Here is a 19,636-nt window from a genome sequence, read left to right on the forward strand (position 1 = left end):
AAAAAGAAAAAAAAAAAAATAAAAAAAAAAAAAAAAAAAAAAAAAAAAAAAAAAAAAAAAAAAAAAAAAAAAAAAAAAAATCATGTTGTCCCTGCTACCAACCCAATTGTATATTCCAAAAGTGGAAAGCAGGAAAAAAACAAGTGTTTAGAAATAATTTAAGAGGTAGGGGGTTTTTTACCTCAAAACAAAGTTATTGTAGAAGCTATGGGCTGATTCTCCTATACGACAGCCGTAGATAAACAGAGCTACTTCACAACACTTCTAGAGGATGCAAAAAAAGTCTGTGCCAATAGAAGACCGAGGGCTGGAGCCTTCCCTTCAGGAACACTTGCTATTCTTACTAGCAGAATAACAGAATTGTCTGCCTAATAGCCAAGGCACTATTACCTTAAAATGCCATATCCAAATGGACAACTGCTAGTTAGTGTAATACCAGTAACATATCCTAGATATTATGAGTTCATTGAATTGGATTTTGGAATTGAAAGCTTCAGACTCCAAATCTGAAGACACTTTCCCCCCATCAAACACTCAAATAGCTTTCCTTAGTCTATTTGATTGCAAAAGAGCATTAGAGATATCTGAAATGAAACAACTTACAATAAAGTATATGCTACACTCTGCATAAAGCTAACTTTATTTTTTTACACGTCCTTTCTGTCTTGTCACAATGATCACTCCAACTGAAGTCCTAAGAAAAATGCTCAGCTTAAGGAACTGTTGCTCTTCAAGCTACATAAATCAAAGCTGACACCCAGAAAGCAGGACAGCACACAAACATGCTGCCAAAAGGTAAAACTGACACAGTAAGACAGCTTTCCTCCACCTCTTTTAATAAGATTTGTGTCCTTGTTCCCGCTAAAATGCAGGAAGAAAAGAAGTAATTTGGCCTTGGATTTGGTGTGGTTGATCCCACTACTACCACAAGGACTACTGTAGCAAGCACTACTATACTGATTCAGTGTATGAGGGGAACTGCTTCATTAACTTACAAGCATATTCTTCCAGTTAGATACATGTTACCTGATTTACAAATCTGCTGTGGTAAAGAACAAATTATCTGTATTGGTATCAAAGGCCCAAATCCAGGCTCTTGTCTACACAAATGTATCGGAAGGTTATGGGGAATATACAGAATTCAGTTTTAAACTAAGTTAAGTTCTGAACTGAATCCAGTTTTGCAAGATTGTTCAGCACAGCTGCAGAGTTCAGAGTTACAAGATCCACAGTTTGCACCAAATTCTTATCATCAAGATCTTATCACCTCCAGACAGAATCCAGAGACTGTCTGCAAGTGTTGTGGAACAGCACCTCTGTGAACAGGTCACTTTGAGTGCTGGCCATTACACATTTTCCAAGTCTTTACTCAGCTTTAGAGAGATTTGTTTCACCTTTACTTCCTGAGTTCATCAGTGCAAGTTTGCTTAACAATGGCAGTTGTCTGGGAGAAGGCACTGCTTTCCTTCCCTGCTCACTCTGAATAACAAAAAACCCCCTTTATTTCGTTAGAAATTGCATAAAAATTCAAGACTGTAGTGCTTGACTTGGTTTCTTCAACAGAGCAATAACTTTCTTTTTATAACTGTATTTTTATATGCTTCCCTATCCTTACTGTCACTACACCTGGTAACTTTACAGGGTCCAGGAGAGTAATGGAAAGGATATTTCAAATGGAGATGGATACCAACATCCACCTTACGCCCATCTGCTCAGTGTTTTCTACCTCTAAGAGTTTTGCAGGGTTCTTTATGTCCAGAGACTGCACAGCAATTTCCAGCAGCTCTTCAGAACTCTCCAGGGCGTGACTACACTGGTTAAGCTGATCCTGAAGCAAAAAAAGAAAAAACAATTTGATGTATTCATGTTTAAAAAAGTGGTTTATGAAGTACCAGTCCTAGAAACTACATGGTTTTATTATGCATTTGTAACAACTTATTACCTTATATAATCAAGGTGATTACCTCTGACACAGCATGCAACCAAAACTTCACTGTGCTTGACAAGTGCACAGTGATACACGCCACATCCTACAACTCCAAAGGGGAAAAAGCTGGATAGGTGGTGAAGTCTCATTTAAAAGCCAGATTTAATTTCAAGGCCTGTTTCTCCCAGAAAAAAATCAAGACTTCAGAAGTAAAGAAATAAACACTTGTATTCTTGTGCATTACAATTTCTGTTTACAGAACTGCACACTACTCATCTATGAATGACAGTGTTTATTGTAGCAGTAGCCTTGAAAAAGGCAATGACTTTTTCCCCAGCCAGCTCCAAAACTGTCACAAGACAATCCTGAAAATCAATATTGCTATATGAGAGACGGGAATAGCAGAGGAATGGGAACAGAGGAAGTTTAAAAGAATTTTACAAATGTAGTTATACAGTTACCTGCAGAGCTTGAATTTTACGAGCCTCTTCTTGCTGGATAGTGTTGGCCATACTCCCCTTCATCTCATGCAATACAGAATATAGACCATCAAATTCTTCATCCAGCTCGCTAATTGCATTGGAAGAGTTTACCTAAGAAGAGAATTGAAAATGCTGTTTACATTGGAAACAATGCGACTAACCTTTTAGACTGAAACTCACATTATTTGCCCATACATGTTTTGCCATGACCACTAGATAACTTGTGACTGCCCCTCAACTTATCAAAAGGGAAAAAGCATTACGAACAATGGACGAATCCTAAGCAGACACTACAGGGGAACTCTGGATGCTGAAATCCATGAAAATTCCATGATACTCAAACTTGCATAGAACCAGCATACCTGGCAGCTTCGTTCCATGCCAAGAAAAGCCTTCCTTTCCCTCCCACAAGTATACATGGCTTGCAGATGTTTGGAAGGAGGTAGTTATCCAGTTCCATGTAAAGGGATTTCACTTCATACTAAAAGCTGCACTGAAGACATCAATTTAAAGATCTGCTGGACAATTTCCATTTCTGCAGTTAACTTGTCTCAGCTTTAGCATGAAACAACTTATGGCTAATTGACAGACTAAAAGAACCTAAAACTCATGCTCGTATATACGCTTTAATAGCTAGGCCTAACTCTCAGCTTAAGCCCAACAATTTGCAACTACCAAAAAGCAAAAGAGCAAAAAATATTCTCTCAAGTACCATGATGGCCTCATTTTTCAGCTTGCCCAACAGAGGAGAAGTGTAAAAAATAGAGTACTTCCATTTAACAGGAGTTTGAGATCTTGCATCAGAATCCAGATTCTCTCTTCCATATAAATGAAGTTCTACAACAGCTTTTCTCATGAGATGCAAAATCACCATGCCTTTTATCTAGAGACAGACTTCTAACATGCAGATGTATTTTGAACTTGATTCTTACAGCACATCCCTTAGACACTATCCAGTTTGGGACTAACTAAACTGGAAAGGTGTTCCCCTCTCAGCTACAAGCTATGAGCCATAATATATACGTACCTGAACATTCGATATTGTGTGGTTCAGCATGTCGATGAAGTTGTGAATTTCATCATTTTTGTTCACTAGAGTACTGACAATCCTCTGCAGAGTCTCCTAGAATTACAAAAACAAGTGAGAGAAGTTGTAAAATCACCTTGAGATCTTTTATCACCATTTCAACACACATGAAAACTCATCATACACGTACCAGTTGTGTCAAATTCAACTTGCGTTCTGATGAGATCAGGAAATGCATTTTGTTAGAAAAGGGAAAGGATACCAGAGGTCTAAGAAGCATTCCACCAAACTGAAGACTTCCAGGTGTTAGTCTGAGGGAAGTCAAGAACCTGTTTTATGATGCTCCACTGTTCCACATGTTTTGCTAAGCAAGTCACCTACATCAGAACACCTCTGGCATACACAACTTCTCCAGATGAGGAAGGCAGTGCTTGAGCAACAAAATAGAGGACTAATAAAGAAAATTTTAAAAGCTGGTAAAAGCTAACACAGAGGAAAAACTAGCATTTCCAGTGTTGAAAGAAACTAGTGTTTAATAACTGAGAGTTTATGCTATATACAGAAATAAACCCATAACAGTGATCTGTAAACTTATTCTACAAGTGGCAAAATAGTTTGGGTGAATAGTCTTACATTCCAATTAAAAGTGACCTCAAAGAGGAAAGCTTTCTGAGAGTGAAGATAGAGAATCAAGATTATTTTGGTGATGTACTAATCCAGATGTTCAAAAAGCAGTAGATTCAGCTTACAAAACACATACAATCAGGCAAAAGTATTACATCTATCAAAAAATATTCTAAATTAATACTATCAAGGCTAATTTTCTTGAGTAGCCAGTCACATATTCTAAGAATTTGACAAAAACAGAAATGTGTGATACTCAAGTCAAGTTGTTCAATTAATGCTCAAAGCATATCACCATATGTAAGTAAAAATAAAGGACAAGGTGAAGAAGCAACTAACAATTTTCTGTAATTTTACTTCAGGCTGGTTGATAAGAAGTTTCAGAAGCAAACCTAACTCTAAGACCCAAGATTTGGCTCTTACCAAAAAAAAAAAAGTAATCCCTGTCCTAATTATAATTAATAAATTACTAATCAGCTGGACTCAGAGTTGCAATACCTCAACCTAACACTGTTACTTGACAACATTTAGGAAATCAATGCTTTAAAAACAGCCAGACCACCAAAGGGATGTTGCAGAAGTTCCTTCCACAAGCAATTCCTTAATAACCATGTGCTGTTTAGATCACATTCATCTGCTGGAAAGCAAGAAAAATATTTTATCCTTTCCCAACATTCACAGTGAACCTCAACACCATATCCAGTACAAGGAACTTCTCCCCTAGTCCTAAGCCATGCTCCCTCCTCTTTCTTCTGATCCTTTCCTCAGCAGTTTCCAACAAATCTGCAATGACGTATTTATTAGTACGCCAGCCCACTGTTTTCCGGTGTCATGCTCACAAAGTTAAACCACTGGCAGAGGAATCTGAAACTTTAGTGCTTTTATCACAGGTGTTGATGGTCTGACATGCAGAGGTAACAGACCAGCTCGCAATGGCTGAAGTAAGGACTCTGAGAAGAGAAACAAGACCCTGGCTTCTCTCAGAAACAAGAGTAGGCAAATCTTGACCACTTCATTACTGAACTTTTTTGTCATCTGGTGAAAACTGAGCACGTCTAAAGGCAGTTTTGTGTACATTAGAATGGCAGATGAATCACTATTGTCTAACCAGCTGCTTCTGCATTCACCACTGACCAGAGGCAATTGTTTTCACATGCCAGATAGCCTGGAGATAAGCCTTAGATCCTATGAGCAGAACTGTCAATTTGGATGAACACAGAAACTCACAATCCTCTTTCAGCAAGGATCTTAGGGCTTATTCAGTTGCAGCACATGGGGAAAAAAAGTCTTCTTGTATATAATGCTGAACAATGTTGTTGGGTTTTATACATTATGATTAAAGACGATGTATGTGTGAAGATAATTTAAAAAGTGTTCAGACATGCAAAAACATAGCAACAACTGGAACACAGCTGTTCACTTCTAGAAGCAGAGAGGCCCTTCATAAAAGTTAAAAAGTAAACTTCGATAAATTAAACCATTACAGCAGTTCTGTTCAAGAAGGAAGCTATCAGCTTGCTCAAGATCATTCTGAAGGGCTATGACCTGTCTGCATACAGAGCAGTTTCTGTAGCAGTCTTAGGCCTAGAACAAAATCGTAAGACATTTTAACCTTCACATTCAGATCAAATTTCCAGGAGGACATGCTTACTTCACCTCCATTAATTTAATCTTCTGCATTTGTCAACACATTGAAGCTGCCAAAGTTTGAAGGAGAACTTCATACAGTACAGGCGACAGTAGCAAATTTAATACTGTCAGAGAAAGTACTGTAAAGTGAGATCCACCGTAATTTTTTTACTGTATTCGGAACCTCTGAGCAGCACTGAAATTCAACTATGACCCCATTCAGAAACATCCACTTAGAGCACCCACGACAGCTGCAGCCCTTATTTACTCCTCTTCCAGAGAGACTAATCTCACATAGAGCAGGCAGAGACAGACAGACTCAAATTCACGTAATTCCTACCAGAAGCACACTTTATTGCCATTTCACATCTATCTCACCTTCCAAAGTACATGTTCAGAGATATTAGTTGCTTAGCATAAATAAGTTTTAAGTAGAATGCGTTATATAGAGTTACGATACTGTGTGATTTGGCACATTGCTTGCTTAGCTTTACTTGCTTAGGATGAGCAGCTGGATTTGCTGACCGTAAGCTGTGAACTCACATCAAGATCTGCTGTCAGCCGGAATAGAGTTAATTTCCTCAGTAATTTTCCTAGTAGCTGGCACAGTGCTGGGTTTTAGCTTTAGGATGTGAAGCTGATGTGAATACTGATAAAATACTGATGTTCTGGTTGTCCTTAAGTAAAGTAACATTTACCACAAGTCTGGGGCTTTTTTAGCTTCCCATGCTCTGCCAGCAAGCAGGTGCACTGGGAGCACAAACCAGAAGACAAGGAGGATACAGTTGTCAGCAGAAACTGCAACTCAACAATGTAAGAACAGTGAAGAGCCTGACTGTGTGCATAAAGAGAAAGAATCCCAAGAGGTGTCAGAGGACCCCAGACCAAAAATCAGCACCAGACCAAGAGCACGTGAAGTGCAGGTACAAAGTCATCAGAGTATAACTGGGAGGGGATTTATTTGTTTTGGGTCCCAGCTTGAGCTGACCTGCTGCCATACCACTCTCTTAAGGGATTTATTTTGATAACTCTGACATCTGAAGACTCTATTACGGGAGACCTGAGGCTAAGCCCAAAGAAGCTGCGACTCCTTGAATGGTGTGAGAATGTTCAGACAGGAGCTTCTCCTCTGGCAGAGCACAAATACTTAACTGAAGTAGCAAACACCCCCATTCTGTACGTTTCAAGCCATCAGTAGCGCTAAGTCACTCTGACGCCACTCACAAGCCAGTTTCCAAGCTGTGGAAAGCATAGTCCTCACAGAGACAGTAATAGAAGCCCTTTTGCATGGAGAGACTGAGAGCCAAAAGGCTAAGTCACAACTTTTCGCAGGGGAGCATCAGTTCAGAAAGCCCCAACCCTTGGCCAGTGATCTCCCCAAGGGAGGGTGATAGCAAGTAAAAGAAGAAGTAAACTGTAGGGCAGGATACACCGGGAAAAGAAACGCCACAAAACGCTTTAATGCATTAATTCCCTTCAACTCTAGACTGCATCAGTGGCAAACAGAAGGGCTTATGTATGCACCGTAATCACTTACGACAGGGATAACACAGGGTGAAAGGGCTCCGCACCGCTGCCGCACTTCCTTACAGAACCACGGGAATCGTTTGGCGTGGAAGGGACCTCTGGAGATCATCCAGCCCAACCACCCTGCCCAGGCAGGGTCACCTGGAGCAGGTGACACAGGAGCGCGTCCAGGTGGGTCCGGGAAGTCTCCAGAGAGGGAGACATTCCTTGTCTGCAGGTATTCCTTGCTACCGCAACACTGGCGGGGAGCGAGCAGACCCGGGGGAGCCCCTCTGAATGCGCGTCCCTCGAACTCCTCTCTTGCGCCGCTGCCCTCCCGTACAACTCCCTCCTCCACCCCCCCCCCCCCCCCCCCCCCCCCCCCCCCCCCCCCCCCCCCCCCCCCCCCCCCCCACCCCCGCCTCGGCAGCCAGGCCGAGCGCCGGGAAACGCCAGCACCGCCGGGAAAACGCCCCGCCGACCACCCCTTACCCCCCCGCCAAGTCCCGGCGCTGCCCGCCCGGCCCGGCCCGGCCCGGCCCCGCGGGACTCACACGCTCCTCGTCCATGGCGGCGGGGGCAGCGGGAGAGGCGCGGGCGGGATGTGGGATGGAGGGATACAGGGATGCGCTCCCCCCCCCACCCCGGGATAAACGGCGGTGCGGCCCCGCCCCGCCCGCACGGAGCGTGCGCGCGCCTGCGCGCCCTCCGCCGCTCTCGGGACCGCGGGTTCGAGTCCCGGCAGCGGCTGGCCCGGGGTGCGGTCTGAGGAGTGTCCTGGGACAGGAACGCGGGATTGGAGTGTCTGTCAGGCGTACTGAGCCTGCCCAGTGTCAGTAATGCATACACAGATCTCCGAGGCAGGTGCCAAGAGGATGGTCTCAGCTTCTTTTCAGTGGGCAAGGAGCAGTGGCCGTAAACTGAAATACAGAAAGTTCCGCCTCAACATGAGGAAGAACTTCTTTCCACTGAGGGTGGCAGAGCACTGGAACGGGCTGCCCAGGAACATTCATCACAGTGGAGGGATTTTGCCACCTGCCAGTGAAGGTGGCAAAAGATACCTCTTAAAACCCTCTCTGCCTCTGTGAGTCCTGTCTCTCCATGGTTGTACCTTCTTTGAAAGCACTGCACAAATCCAGAGCAAGAGGAAGTGCAGAAGCAGTGAGGTGGTGTCACCTGCCAAGAGGCGTGGCTCAAATCTTCCCAGCTTCATCCAGAGATCTCCTGGGACTGCATTAACTGGCACAGGCTGGGCCTTGGCTGAGATTTGGACATTTATGGTGTCTCCCAGGTACCTGATAGCTTATTTTTTTCCCATTAACACCCACAGCCTGTGCTGGTAGTTTCCATTTAAAACTATTTGAAAGAAGAGGAAGAAAAATCATGTCTGGTCATGAGACACCTCAGGCAGAGTCAAGGAGACTTACCATGACCATGAGCCTATGAATCAGAAGCACTGATGTTTATTCCCAAATTTTGTTTAGCTATAAAATACTAAAATCCAAAGGGACTTTCCGTGTTTTGGCACAGGAGAGAAGTTGGCATCAGAGTCAGATATAGTGGCTGTGGTTACCAAGGTTGCCAGTAACACTGGCCCCAGGAAGGGGCACATCTGGCTCTGAAACCCTCTGCAGTGTGTTGGGGTGGGTGTTTAAATTGATTTCTGCAGCTGTGGGCCCACTTCTTAATTCCAGATCTGGACTATGTGGAAAGATTCAACCGCACACCTTCGTATATGCCTTCTCATTTCTAAACTGCAGAAGGGTCGCCATTGAGAAATTATTCCAGTTTTATGGGTTCCTTCACCACTCTTGCGAACACAAGTCCAGAGGAGGCCACCAAAATAATTAAAGGGATGGAGCATATCTTGTACAAGCAAAGGCTGAGAAAATTGGGATTGTTCAGCCTGGAGAGGAGAGAGATTTTTGGTGTGACCTAATAGCAACCTTGCAGTACCTGAAGGAAGCCTACAGGAAAGATGGAGAGGGACTTTTGGCAAGGCCATATAGTTACAGGACAAGGGGAAATGGATTCAAACTAAAGGAGAGAAGGCTTAGATTAGGTATTAGGAGGAAGCTCTTCCCCGTGAGGGTGGTGAGGCCCTGGCACAAGTTGCCCGGAAAAGCTGTGGCTGCCCCATCCCTGGAAGTGTTCAAGGCCAGATTGGGTGGGGCTTGGAGGAACCTGGTCTAGTGAAAGATGTCCCTGCCTATGGCAGGAGGGTGGAACTATGTGATCTTTAAGGTCCCTTCCAACTCAAACCATTCTATGAATCTTTGAAATTGAGCAACAAAAGACCTAATAAGAATATTTTCTTTACAGTTGTTTGTGTTCTTTTTTTTCCCTGATGGGAAGTTTTTAAAAGGGAAAGGACTGATGAGAAGAAATACTTCAGATGATTAGAGTTGGTCCTAAAGGAACCTGCAATGACTTACTGCTCCCTTATACACTGGGAAATTGGGGAACATGTGCAATTTCTTGGAAGCCCTTGGGGACCTGGGTCCTGGACAAACAGATGGTCACTGAACAAAAGTATGGGCAGAAATGCTGCTGGCAGGATGCTAGAGAATGCTGGCAGGATGCTAGATCCTGTGAGTTAAAGTTGTTAGCATATTTTAAGCCTAAAAAAGAGGTATCACAGAAAGAAGACTCAAAGGAAACGACAAGAAGTTGGAGAAGGGGGAAATACTTCAGGTTCCTAAAACAAGAATGGACCAACTTGGCTAATCACAGAATAACTAGAAGTTGCATTTAAACTGTGTCCACACAGGATGGTGAATTAGATGCATCTATTTGTCAAAATTTTCATTAAAACCAAGGTTAGAAATGTAAGAAAGGACTTTTTCCCAAAGCCATTTTCTCCTGGCACCAAACATACTGCGTTCTCACATTTAACACCTGAAGCATAAACCAAGATTCAGCCTTACCTAGCCACCTCCTAGAAGCACTTGTTACCTTGAGACCCATGAGAATGTTAATATTCTATTCTTCTTGATCCAGGCATAGTATTATGCCATTGTTGTATTTTCTTCAAATGATAGTTAGACCGCAGCACTTACTATTTGCAGTGCCAAATAAATCTATGTATTGTGAGAGGAGGAAGCAGCATTTCTGTATGGATGAAGGCTTGAAAATAGTTAAAACTGATAGTAAAACTCTGTCTGAGAAACCAAGCTAACTAAACAATAAGGGAGGAAGGAGGCTATGGATGGCCTTTTTGACATAGTGTGTTTGCTTTGAGAAGGCTGGACTCTGTGACAACTGCCTACAGACACTGGAGTTGCTTATATGCAACTCAGTGTGGCTCTATTATCAAGTCACCTTTCTCCTTGTGCAGCTCAAAGTCACTGTGACTTTGAAAAGGTCTTTTTTTGGTGTTTAAAACAATCCCACAGGGCCACTCACTCCCACCATCGACTTGGAGCCCTTCTGTGTTTTTTGAGGGTACATGTGGACATGTACCAAAGCAAGGAGCAAGTCCCAGACAAACTAACCCAACAGGCTTTTTGTTCATGAAGACTTTTCTTCCTGCATAATTTTTCCTTTTTTTTTTTTTTTTTTGTCCCCAATTTGAGAAGAAGGTCAGAAACCATCAGTACAACCAGCCAGTTAGAGGGAAGATCAGTGGAGCCACAGAGAATCCTGTGTGCCTCGGTGTATGGGATAGAAAACAATCTAAGAACAGCAAAGACTTCCCTGGTTTTTTGGCCAGCAAACTACCCAAAAATAGCTGAACTGGCTAGCATGGCTTTTGTGGGCCACATCCAGGGCTTCCTGGAAGTCCCTGTGGATGGGCTAAGAGATCGCGACAGCTTTTGATTATCACTTTGTTACCTTGATGAGCACCAAAGCCTCACAATTCAGTCTGATGATGGCTCCTTATACCAAATGCAATCCATGCAGTGTTTCTGTCATGACTCAAGAAAACACGGTTTGTGAAATTTCCTTCTCCCCTCTGACAATTTCTGTCATTTCTCTTGGAGTGTTTTGCCGCATGTCAAGAACAGAGGACAGTAGGCAGACGAAAACAGGCTTTCCCTCTGTTCTTTGAATCAGTCACTGTGCTGAGGGAAACACTATAAGGTTTTATTTATGTGCATGCAGACAGAGAAGACTGTGGCTATCAAATCTGTTTTATTGTTTCTACAGGCTCTGCAACGATTTAAAATTAAAATCTACACACACATTTGTTTGCTGTAAGAACTTGTGTGTTGTATACTTACTGTAGTAGAGCTTTGGGTTTTGATGAATTTTCTTAGTAGTTCTTCCAGTTAGAAAGGGAGGAGAGTAAAATCTGTTCTGAGACTTGAAAAACTTTTTCTGCCCTGGAATGCACATTAAAATCTACTGCATTTCTGGTTTTATATACACATTGTGGTTTAACCCTAGCTGCCAACCAAGCCCCACACAGCCACTCTCACTCCTCCAGCAGCAGGATGGGGGAGACAGTCAGAAGGGTAAAAGCCAGAAGACTTGTGGGATGACATAAGGACAGCTTAACAGGTAAAGCCCCTCACGCAACCAAAGCAAGCAAGGAATTCATTCAGTGCTTCCCATGGGCAGGAAGGTGTTCAGCCATTCTCAGGAAAGCTGTGCTCTGCCATTTGTTAACAAAGACTTGGGAAGACAAATGCCATTCCTCCAAACATCCTCCCCTTCCTTCTTCTGCCCCCAGCTCTACCTGCTGAGCCCAATATCATGTGGTCTGGAATATATGGTATATTGCTTTGGTCAGTTGGGATCAGCTGTCTCAGCTGTGTCTCTTCCCAGCTCCTCATGCATCCCCCAGGCCCCTTGGCATCACAGCAGTAGGAGAAGTTGAAAAGGCCTGGATGATGTTCAAGTGCTCTTCAGCAACAGCAAAAATATCTCTATATTGTCTTGTGTTTTCAGCACAAGTTCAAAATACAGTCCCATACCAGCTACTGCGAAGCAAATTATAAAAAAAAAAAAAAAAAAAAAAAAAGAACTGAAACTTGGATTGCTCTTCACTTAGTGATACCCTCATGCCAGTATAATTGAGGTGTCAAATTAGGGTTTGAAGCTTTAAAAATAATGTTTTCCTCATTTAAAGCACTGTAAGTCAGTGGTAAATCTGTATTAGGGACACTGGATTGCAAAGAGGAAAGAAAGGAGTTTGGTGAGATTGATGTAAAAACTACTATTGTCACTCAGCACACAATAAATCAGGATTGGCAGGATGAAATATTTTTTTACCCCAGCTCCAACTTGACATCATCAATGTGACAGAAAAGCTTGAAGTCTGAATCCACTAAGGACACATGCTGCACCAGGTAGCAGAGTGCCTGTGCTGGCTCACTCTCCCTTGCTCCGTGCAGCCTGGAGTTCAAGCTTTGGGTATCTGTGAGGGGAAAGGAAAATAAGAAAAAAAGAAATGTGTCATGGAGCATCTCCTTTATCAGCTGCAGCGCTTGGATTTAGAGGTTTTGCTGATTGCCTCTGTAGAAACCTGACTTCTGTGAGCACAACTGGGAAGGTGCACAACAGGCTGCCCCACAGGAGGTCCTATAGCTCATGGACAGGAGTATTGCTGGCCTGATGTTGAACCACAGACTCTTCCAGAGGACATAAACATCCTTCCTCATGCAGATTAATTTTGTAGTTTTGGTGAAAGCATCTGTGCATGCTCCTGGTACTCCTCATGTTTATACAAAAGTTATTATCTGCACATGGCCTAAAACCTGCTTAAAAAAATTCCTGAAGACATGATGGAAAACCATACCTAATCAGTTAGAGACCTTGTCTTCTCCAGAGTCAAATTCCATGTTTCTTTTCTCTCCCACGTCTTATTTTGTTTTATACTTTTGATATTGCTACCATGCATGAATTTCCCATGTATACCACATGCCATTTAATATTTTAAATCAGCTGCTTCATCCATGAGTGTGAGAGGGTATTTTCCGTGAGACAGGCTTCTAAACCTCCTGGCTCCCACCGTGTGCCATAGTACCAGAAGTATCACAGAGACACTCACAGCTGCACCCTGGGTCACAGTATTCTTCAGATCAGTACTGCGATAAGAAAAACTGTATGTGGCTGCAGAGGAAACTGAACAGAGATGGGTTGTGCACATGTTGGGTATACTTTCACCTTCAGTTTACAACTAGTGTAAATTTCTTTCTTTTCTGACCCTTCACACTGTCTGCTGTGAAGAGTCTTCAGTTCCAGTAATTAAAGTCTTGGGCAGTGGCTCCTGGTGGCCAGACGGGCATATTTCCTCAATTACGCCTGAGAGAGAGAGAGAAACTCTTCAAGACACAGGGTATATCTGTATAAGTAGGATATACCCATATGTACAACTCAAATTAAGCAGAGCCAAAAAAGTTCTTGGGAGCTGCTGGAAAGAAACGAAAGACCCGTTACATAAAAACATGTATATTGCTCAGGAGTCACCCATCCATGAAGCTGTAGTCTGAGTTCTTCAAATCACATAATTTTGTCAGTTTCTGAAGTTGCTCCTCTCATGCCAAAGCACCTATTGAAACAAGCTTTGACCCATGTCAGAAAGCAGTGAATAAGGACATTTTCTCAGCCACTACCTGTGAAGGCCTGGCCCAGAGCGACACAGTCCTGAAGTCACTTTACATTTTAAAACCAGATTTGAGAAGCCCTGCAGCCAGCCAGCAGCAAAAACAAGACAGGCAGGAAGGAGATAAAGTGGGGAGGAACAGAGGAAACAGAAGGAGACAAAGCAGAGAGAAGTAGTTTTTTCACATGACATAACAGCAAGCACACCTGGGAAAAAGGGTTTGCTGCTGTTTTTCCAGTAGAGAATGAGGGAGCAGGAGGTAAGAGGAGAGGAGGAAATACGAGTTCTCACCTTCAGGGCAAGATGTGCTGGCACACTCCAGTGGAGAGGCCAGTTGCAGTTAGGAAGAGAGGGAGCATAATTAATAAGGTTTTCAAGGCTGTCTGCACTTTGCTGGGCTGTACAGTCGGCTGCGCTCCTCTGGCCGTTAAAGATTACGGAATACCACTTCTCTAACTTGCCACCTCCCTCTTCTTTAAAAGAGGTTCCCAAAGCAAACTGTGGGCAAAGGCTTTTGCCTCCACAGCTGCCCCACTAGAGGGATGGAGGAGAGAATCAAAATCGTAAAAGTGAGAACGCTCATGGGTTAAAGGACAGTTTCACAGGTAAAGCAAAAGTCATACACGCAGGCACAGAAGAGCAAGGAGTTTATTCGCTGTTTCCCATGTGCAGGCAGGTGTTGGGAAGGAAAATGCCATCGGTCCAAATATCCCCTTCCTCCTTCTCTGCCCAGCTTTATATACTAAGCCTGACACCATTTGGTCTGGAATATCCCTTTGCTCATTTGGGAGCAGGTGTCCTGGCTAGGTCGCCTCCCAACTCCTTGTGCACCCCCAGCCCCCTCGCTGTTGCAGTGGTGAGAAAAGCAGAAAAGGTCTCGATGCTGTGCAACCCTCTTCACCATTAACCCCCCACTCCCCATTCCTGTATTATCAGCACTTTTTCCAGTACAGATCCAGAACAGCCTTGACTACTCTGAAGGAAATTAACTCTCTCTCAGTCAAATCCAGCACTCACTCCAGGTAGTGCGTGCTGGTGGATGGCAGGGTGCACCATGCAGGACACAAGGTCCCTAAAGCTGCTTCAGAGCCAGGATTAGCCCTTGTCCTCTTAATGGGCTCAAGACCTCCTAATCCCGATTTTGTGCTGCAGACTGGTTTGCCCTCCTCACCTAGGGCACATGCTCTGCGTGCACTGTTGTCTGCCACAAAGAGCTTTTCGAGCACAAAAGATCTGTGGAGGCCCCCGCCTTCTGGTCGGAAAGCTCCGGGCAGGTGGCTGCAAGTGCCCAGCTGATGGCACTGTGTCTCCATCAGTCTGCCTGGTCGGAGGAGAACTCACATGTGCCTGGCTGAAAAAGCCTGCCATTTGCCGGCCGAATGAGTCACTTGCTATTCACTGACGAGCATTTATATTTAATAGTGTTTTTACCGGACCCTTCTGGGGGCATGTTCTCTTTTGAAGCACCTGCAGGTCTGCTCAGCTTCAAATAAAAGGTTTCTTTGCACATTTGAAGAACTTTGCAAAAGATTTGAAGAACAAAGACAAGGCAGAGAGATGGAAAATGTGAATTTGCCATGACCTGCGTTATCCCAGGGCTTCTGCCAGATCCCCAGAAGCTCCCCAAGACCTGGGTGTCCCCCAGATCCCCTGACCTCCCCCACCTGTGCCACAGGCTTCCTTTAAGTCCCTGTTCTTGCAGACACCTCTCTGGCCCTGTGCTCAGACACAGACCTCATCTCCCAGGAGATGCTGAGGTTCCACACGGAAAAGGACACCTTGAGATCACCTGCAGTTAGAAAAGGCAAATGCACACTAACACAAACTTTCAGTGTTGTTTAGGTCTGATTCTAGGTTCTGTCTCTGAATGAAATCCAGGCAGATTGCTGCTTGTATTTATGGTTTTGTTGCCTTGTGGAGAGTGCAGTGCCAACAAAGGACCCTGCATCTAGCATTCTCACCTTAATACTACTTGAAGAATGGAGTTCAAACCCACCACACATAAGGCTTCAAATCCTTGTTCAAATAATTTTAAGGTGAGAAGGGTTAAAAGTACTTGAAAGTGTCCTCCACTCTGTTTTTTTAAGGGGGTCAAAGAAAAGCACAAATGAAATTCCACCATGATATTCTGTACTGGAGTGGGACTCCTGGTTTACTACACAGAGAGAAGAACTGCAGCGTGGATGTGCAAGGAGGTAGCAACACCTCCACTTTCTCAGCTGCCTGCAGTTAGCTAGAAAGTGAATAAAATAGAAAAAAGAATAAAGCTTAAAATAGCAGCATAACTACATGGTCATCAACTGATCCTGTAAAAGGCAGGGCAGAGATTTGAAGCCATTGTCCATCTGCCTACCTTAACTGAGGTTATCAAGGGAAGCCAGAGCTGCAGAATGGAGATAGCTTCCATTGCTCCTCCTACCCACCCCCCCCCACGACAAGGGTGGTTTAGTCTGTGAGATAGACAAATTTTATATCTAGTTTGACAAATGACAGAGAGAGAGGGATGGAAAGATGAGGAACTTTGTCCCAGATTTCAGTAGCAGCCATGGCTGTGTGACACCTCAGTATCTGAGACAGAAGAGCAGAAGAGAGTCGTGGAGAGACGGTCTTGGTGGGGATCATACATGGTGTGCAGGGCTGGGACCAAGGGCTTGATCTTGGAAAATAACAGGACAGCAGAAAATCAGAGGGAGGCACAACCAGGCAATGGGTGAGAGTGTGTGGGGGAGAGAAGGGGCTTAAGGCAGACAGTACGGAAGGAAAGCATCAGCAAAAGCACAAACTGAGTCTTACATGTGGCACAAAGATCTTCCATGTGTTCAAAGAAAAGAAGAAATTAGGAATGCAGTGATTGAGGTGAGGTAAAAAGGGGAACCAAGGTATATGAACCTTAAGGACAAAAAGAAAATTATAAAAGGGTTGAAAGCCACATTTCTGCACCTCTGTGAAGGCAGCGTTGCATATCCTTGTGTGTCCCCTTAGGAGAGCAGCAGTGGATGACAGATCTGACCCCTTCTCAGATCTTGCAGGGAATTCTGGCTGCACAGCAAAAGAAGATTGGCAGCAAGAAAAAAAAAGACACAGTATGGCTGGGCATGATGAGCCATAACCCACAAGAATCTGGGGAGCATGACATGGGTGTCCTGACCCTTTCCTACACTTGCTGTAACTGAAACACAAAAGCAGATGACCTTTGTGCCAAAAGCCTCTATCAGATATACAAAGGAGCAGTGCACTCTTACAGGAGAAACTAAAAGAAAAAAATAATGTTTCCATTTCCTTTCAGAGACTTGCACTCAGTTTCCAGTCAAGACAGAGGGAGCACCATTGCTGAGAGCACTTCCAAACACAGGAAACGCCATGCATCCATGCATGCTGTGGGAAGAAGGTCTACAGTGCCAGGACATTAATTTAGACTCCCTAATGAGATCTGAGCTGCTGGTGAGATCCAGTAGTCCCAGCAAACTCAATTTGCTAGGATGTGCACTGAAGTGAGCATGGCTGGTTTGGTTTCCTGCTCATACATAGGGGAAAGAGCAGGCCGGTAGTGCCCCAGAAGAATAAATATGGCTCAACGTATGCTCAGTTGAACAGAATGGAATTATTTATGGAGGATGATGCTGGACAGCAGCAATCCCTCTCCTAGCGGAGGTCCATGAGGGAACCTTTGCAGATGGCATTTGTAACCATGCCCTGTTGGCTGTGCTCAGGGAAGGGTACCACACAGAAAATTTGCTTTTCAGCACAGCATCCTGCAGAGAAATTCCTGTTGGTGAGAGCCCACAACGAATATCACTTCTTGGTTTCTCTGTACAACAGCTTAAATGAGCACACAGTGAGTTTCATGGAATGTCCATTTCCTGTCATGCTAAATTCATGTCAAAATTACTCTATCAGCAGCCTGTTTAAAATAGGGTCAGGATGAAGCACTGATTTTATTAGTTGATTGTCCTTGCTAGTCAGTGGTTCTGTATTTCACAGCCACATTATAATGGGTGGGTGACGGACTCTGCAGTCAGGATACTTTTAATTCCCCCTAGATTTCATTACTGTGACTACAAAGGAAGGAACAGAATAGCAGACAAAGCTGTTGCTGTTCAGGCTCACGATGCTGCCTATGCCTTGTACTGAGGTGTGCACTTCTGGGAAGTTCAGACCTGCACACTCAGGGTTCTGGGTTTTTTCGGGGAGCAAATTCTATTTTGATAAAGCTCTTCCACTGTTTAATGTACCCAGTGAGCAGTTGCTCACTTCATCGCCGCCTTCCTCCACTCCTAATGGGGAAGAGATCAGAAAGATCTCATGGCTTGAGATAAGAACAGTTTGATGATTGTAATGCTTTTAATTCTACTAATAATTGTTATGAAAAGGAGAAAGGGGGATGAACAAACCCCAAGAGAAACAAGTGATGCACAGTACAGTTGCTCAGCACCCGCTGATCAATGCCCAGCTCTCAGCAGCGATCAGCCTCTCCCAGCCAACACCCCCTGGTTCATATACAGAGAATGATGTTCTCTGAAACACTTGGATTGTTCAGCTCACCTGTCTGGGCAATGCTCCCTGACAGTTTATTATCCACCTACCCACTGGCACAGCATGGAAAACTGTAAAGTCCTCAATTTAGAGTAAGCCCTTCTCATACTGAATCCAAAACACAGCACTACACCAGCTACTGAGAAGAAAATTAACTCTCTCCCAGCTGAAACCAGGGCCTTATCCACCCTTTATTCCATACCATTTATGTTATGCCAGGTTCTACACTTCCCAGTGCATCTTTCCTGTCTTTTAATATATGTATATACACAGCTATCATTAGTCTGTGGACCTTCTCTGTAAAAGTCCACTGAGTTCACTCAGTCCATGACCTTGGGCTCCATCTATCATAACAGTCTTTCAGGATAGGAAAGACGGTGTGGATTTGTCTTATGTTGACGCCAGTTCAGTTTCCGTCACTCTCGTCAAAGTTCATTCTTCATTAATGTGACAATCAAAAGGGAGTCAGGTTCAGATCCCCAAATGTGGAGTTGCAGAGACAGGCATTGCAAGGCACCCAGGGTGGTAATGGGCATATGGGTGCCATGGAAATCATAATATGCAGTATTATATAGCAATTAACATCACACATTTTAATTCATTGTTCATCCTTACCCAGAATCAAATACCCTTGAAGCACAGACTGAACTTCCCCATCCTCCTACATGACCCACCAACTGCACTCACCCAGGTCCTTGAGCAAAAGTAGTCTCATGTGTGGGCTTGCCTTTGCTTGAGAAAGGAATAAGCCAGGTTGTTTCCCTCGGTATATTTTTAATGTGCACAACAGGAACTTTATTCCCTTCTATGGTACATAGGGTTTTGATGGGGCAGAGCCAGCTTGATTGCAGATCCCACAAGGCTTTTGCTAAATGTGTATCCCAGTGTTTGAGGGTCCCATCATCCACTGCTCTCCAAGTAGCCTTTAACATTTCTTTTATTTTCAATTTTCCTAGATGCTGGTACATGTGATATACTGATAAGGGAAAATACCAGTCTGTGTAACTTAATAAGTGTACTTCTGCCATTCCTGTGCTGTTGCTAAGACAGCGCCTTGTTGCTGGTAAGCAGCCAATAAGGAGCAGCCAATCAGCAGCCAATGGGAAAGCTGCGTATGGCGCGAAGGGGCAGCCAATGAGAGGGCGTGTATTGAGCAAAATGTAGCAAATGAGCGGCCAATGAGGAGCTGAGCAGATGGGCAGCCAATGAGGAGCTGTCGCTGGGGGAAGGGGCTGAGGGACTGCGCATGCTCTGAGAACAAGGTGGAGAGTTCAGAGGGAGGTAGAGTTCGAGCCTTTATCCCCACGGCCACCTGAGACGACCACGGGGAAGAAGTGCACAGGCGCCAGAGTGTCCCA

The 19,636-nt window shown here is 44.1% G+C and overlaps 1 protein-coding gene across 3 annotated transcripts in view; it reads right to left on the bottom strand.

Moving 5' to 3' along the window:
- FSD1L (fibronectin type III and SPRY domain containing 1 like) overlaps positions 1-7,853 on the bottom strand; it is a 24,610-nt gene extending 16,757 nt beyond the window's left edge. For all 3 annotated transcript variants that reach the window (XM_027882979.1, XM_027882978.1, XM_027882977.1), the window contains exons 1-4: positions 7,750-7,853; positions 3,437-3,532; positions 2,389-2,520; positions 1,727-1,828 (exon numbers count right to left, since the gene is read on the bottom strand). In XM_027882979.1, the coding sequence (XP_027738780.1) occupies positions 1,727-1,828; positions 2,389-2,520; positions 3,437-3,532; positions 7,750-7,764 (345 nt within the window). In that variant the 5' untranslated portion in view covers positions 7,765-7,853. The remainder of the gene's footprint in view (positions 1-1,726; positions 1,829-2,388; positions 2,521-3,436; positions 3,533-7,749) is intronic.
- Positions 7,854-19,636: the final 11,783 nt, after the last annotated feature.

The sequence above is a fragment of the Empidonax traillii genome, unplaced genomic scaffold (assembly GCF_003031625.1).
Source record: "Empidonax traillii isolate 1590-97213 ecotype Southwest subspecies unplaced genomic scaffold, ASM303162v1 scaffold116:size1738432, whole genome shotgun sequence".
Lineage (NCBI taxonomy): Eukaryota > Metazoa > Chordata > Aves > Passeriformes > Tyrannidae > Empidonax > Empidonax traillii.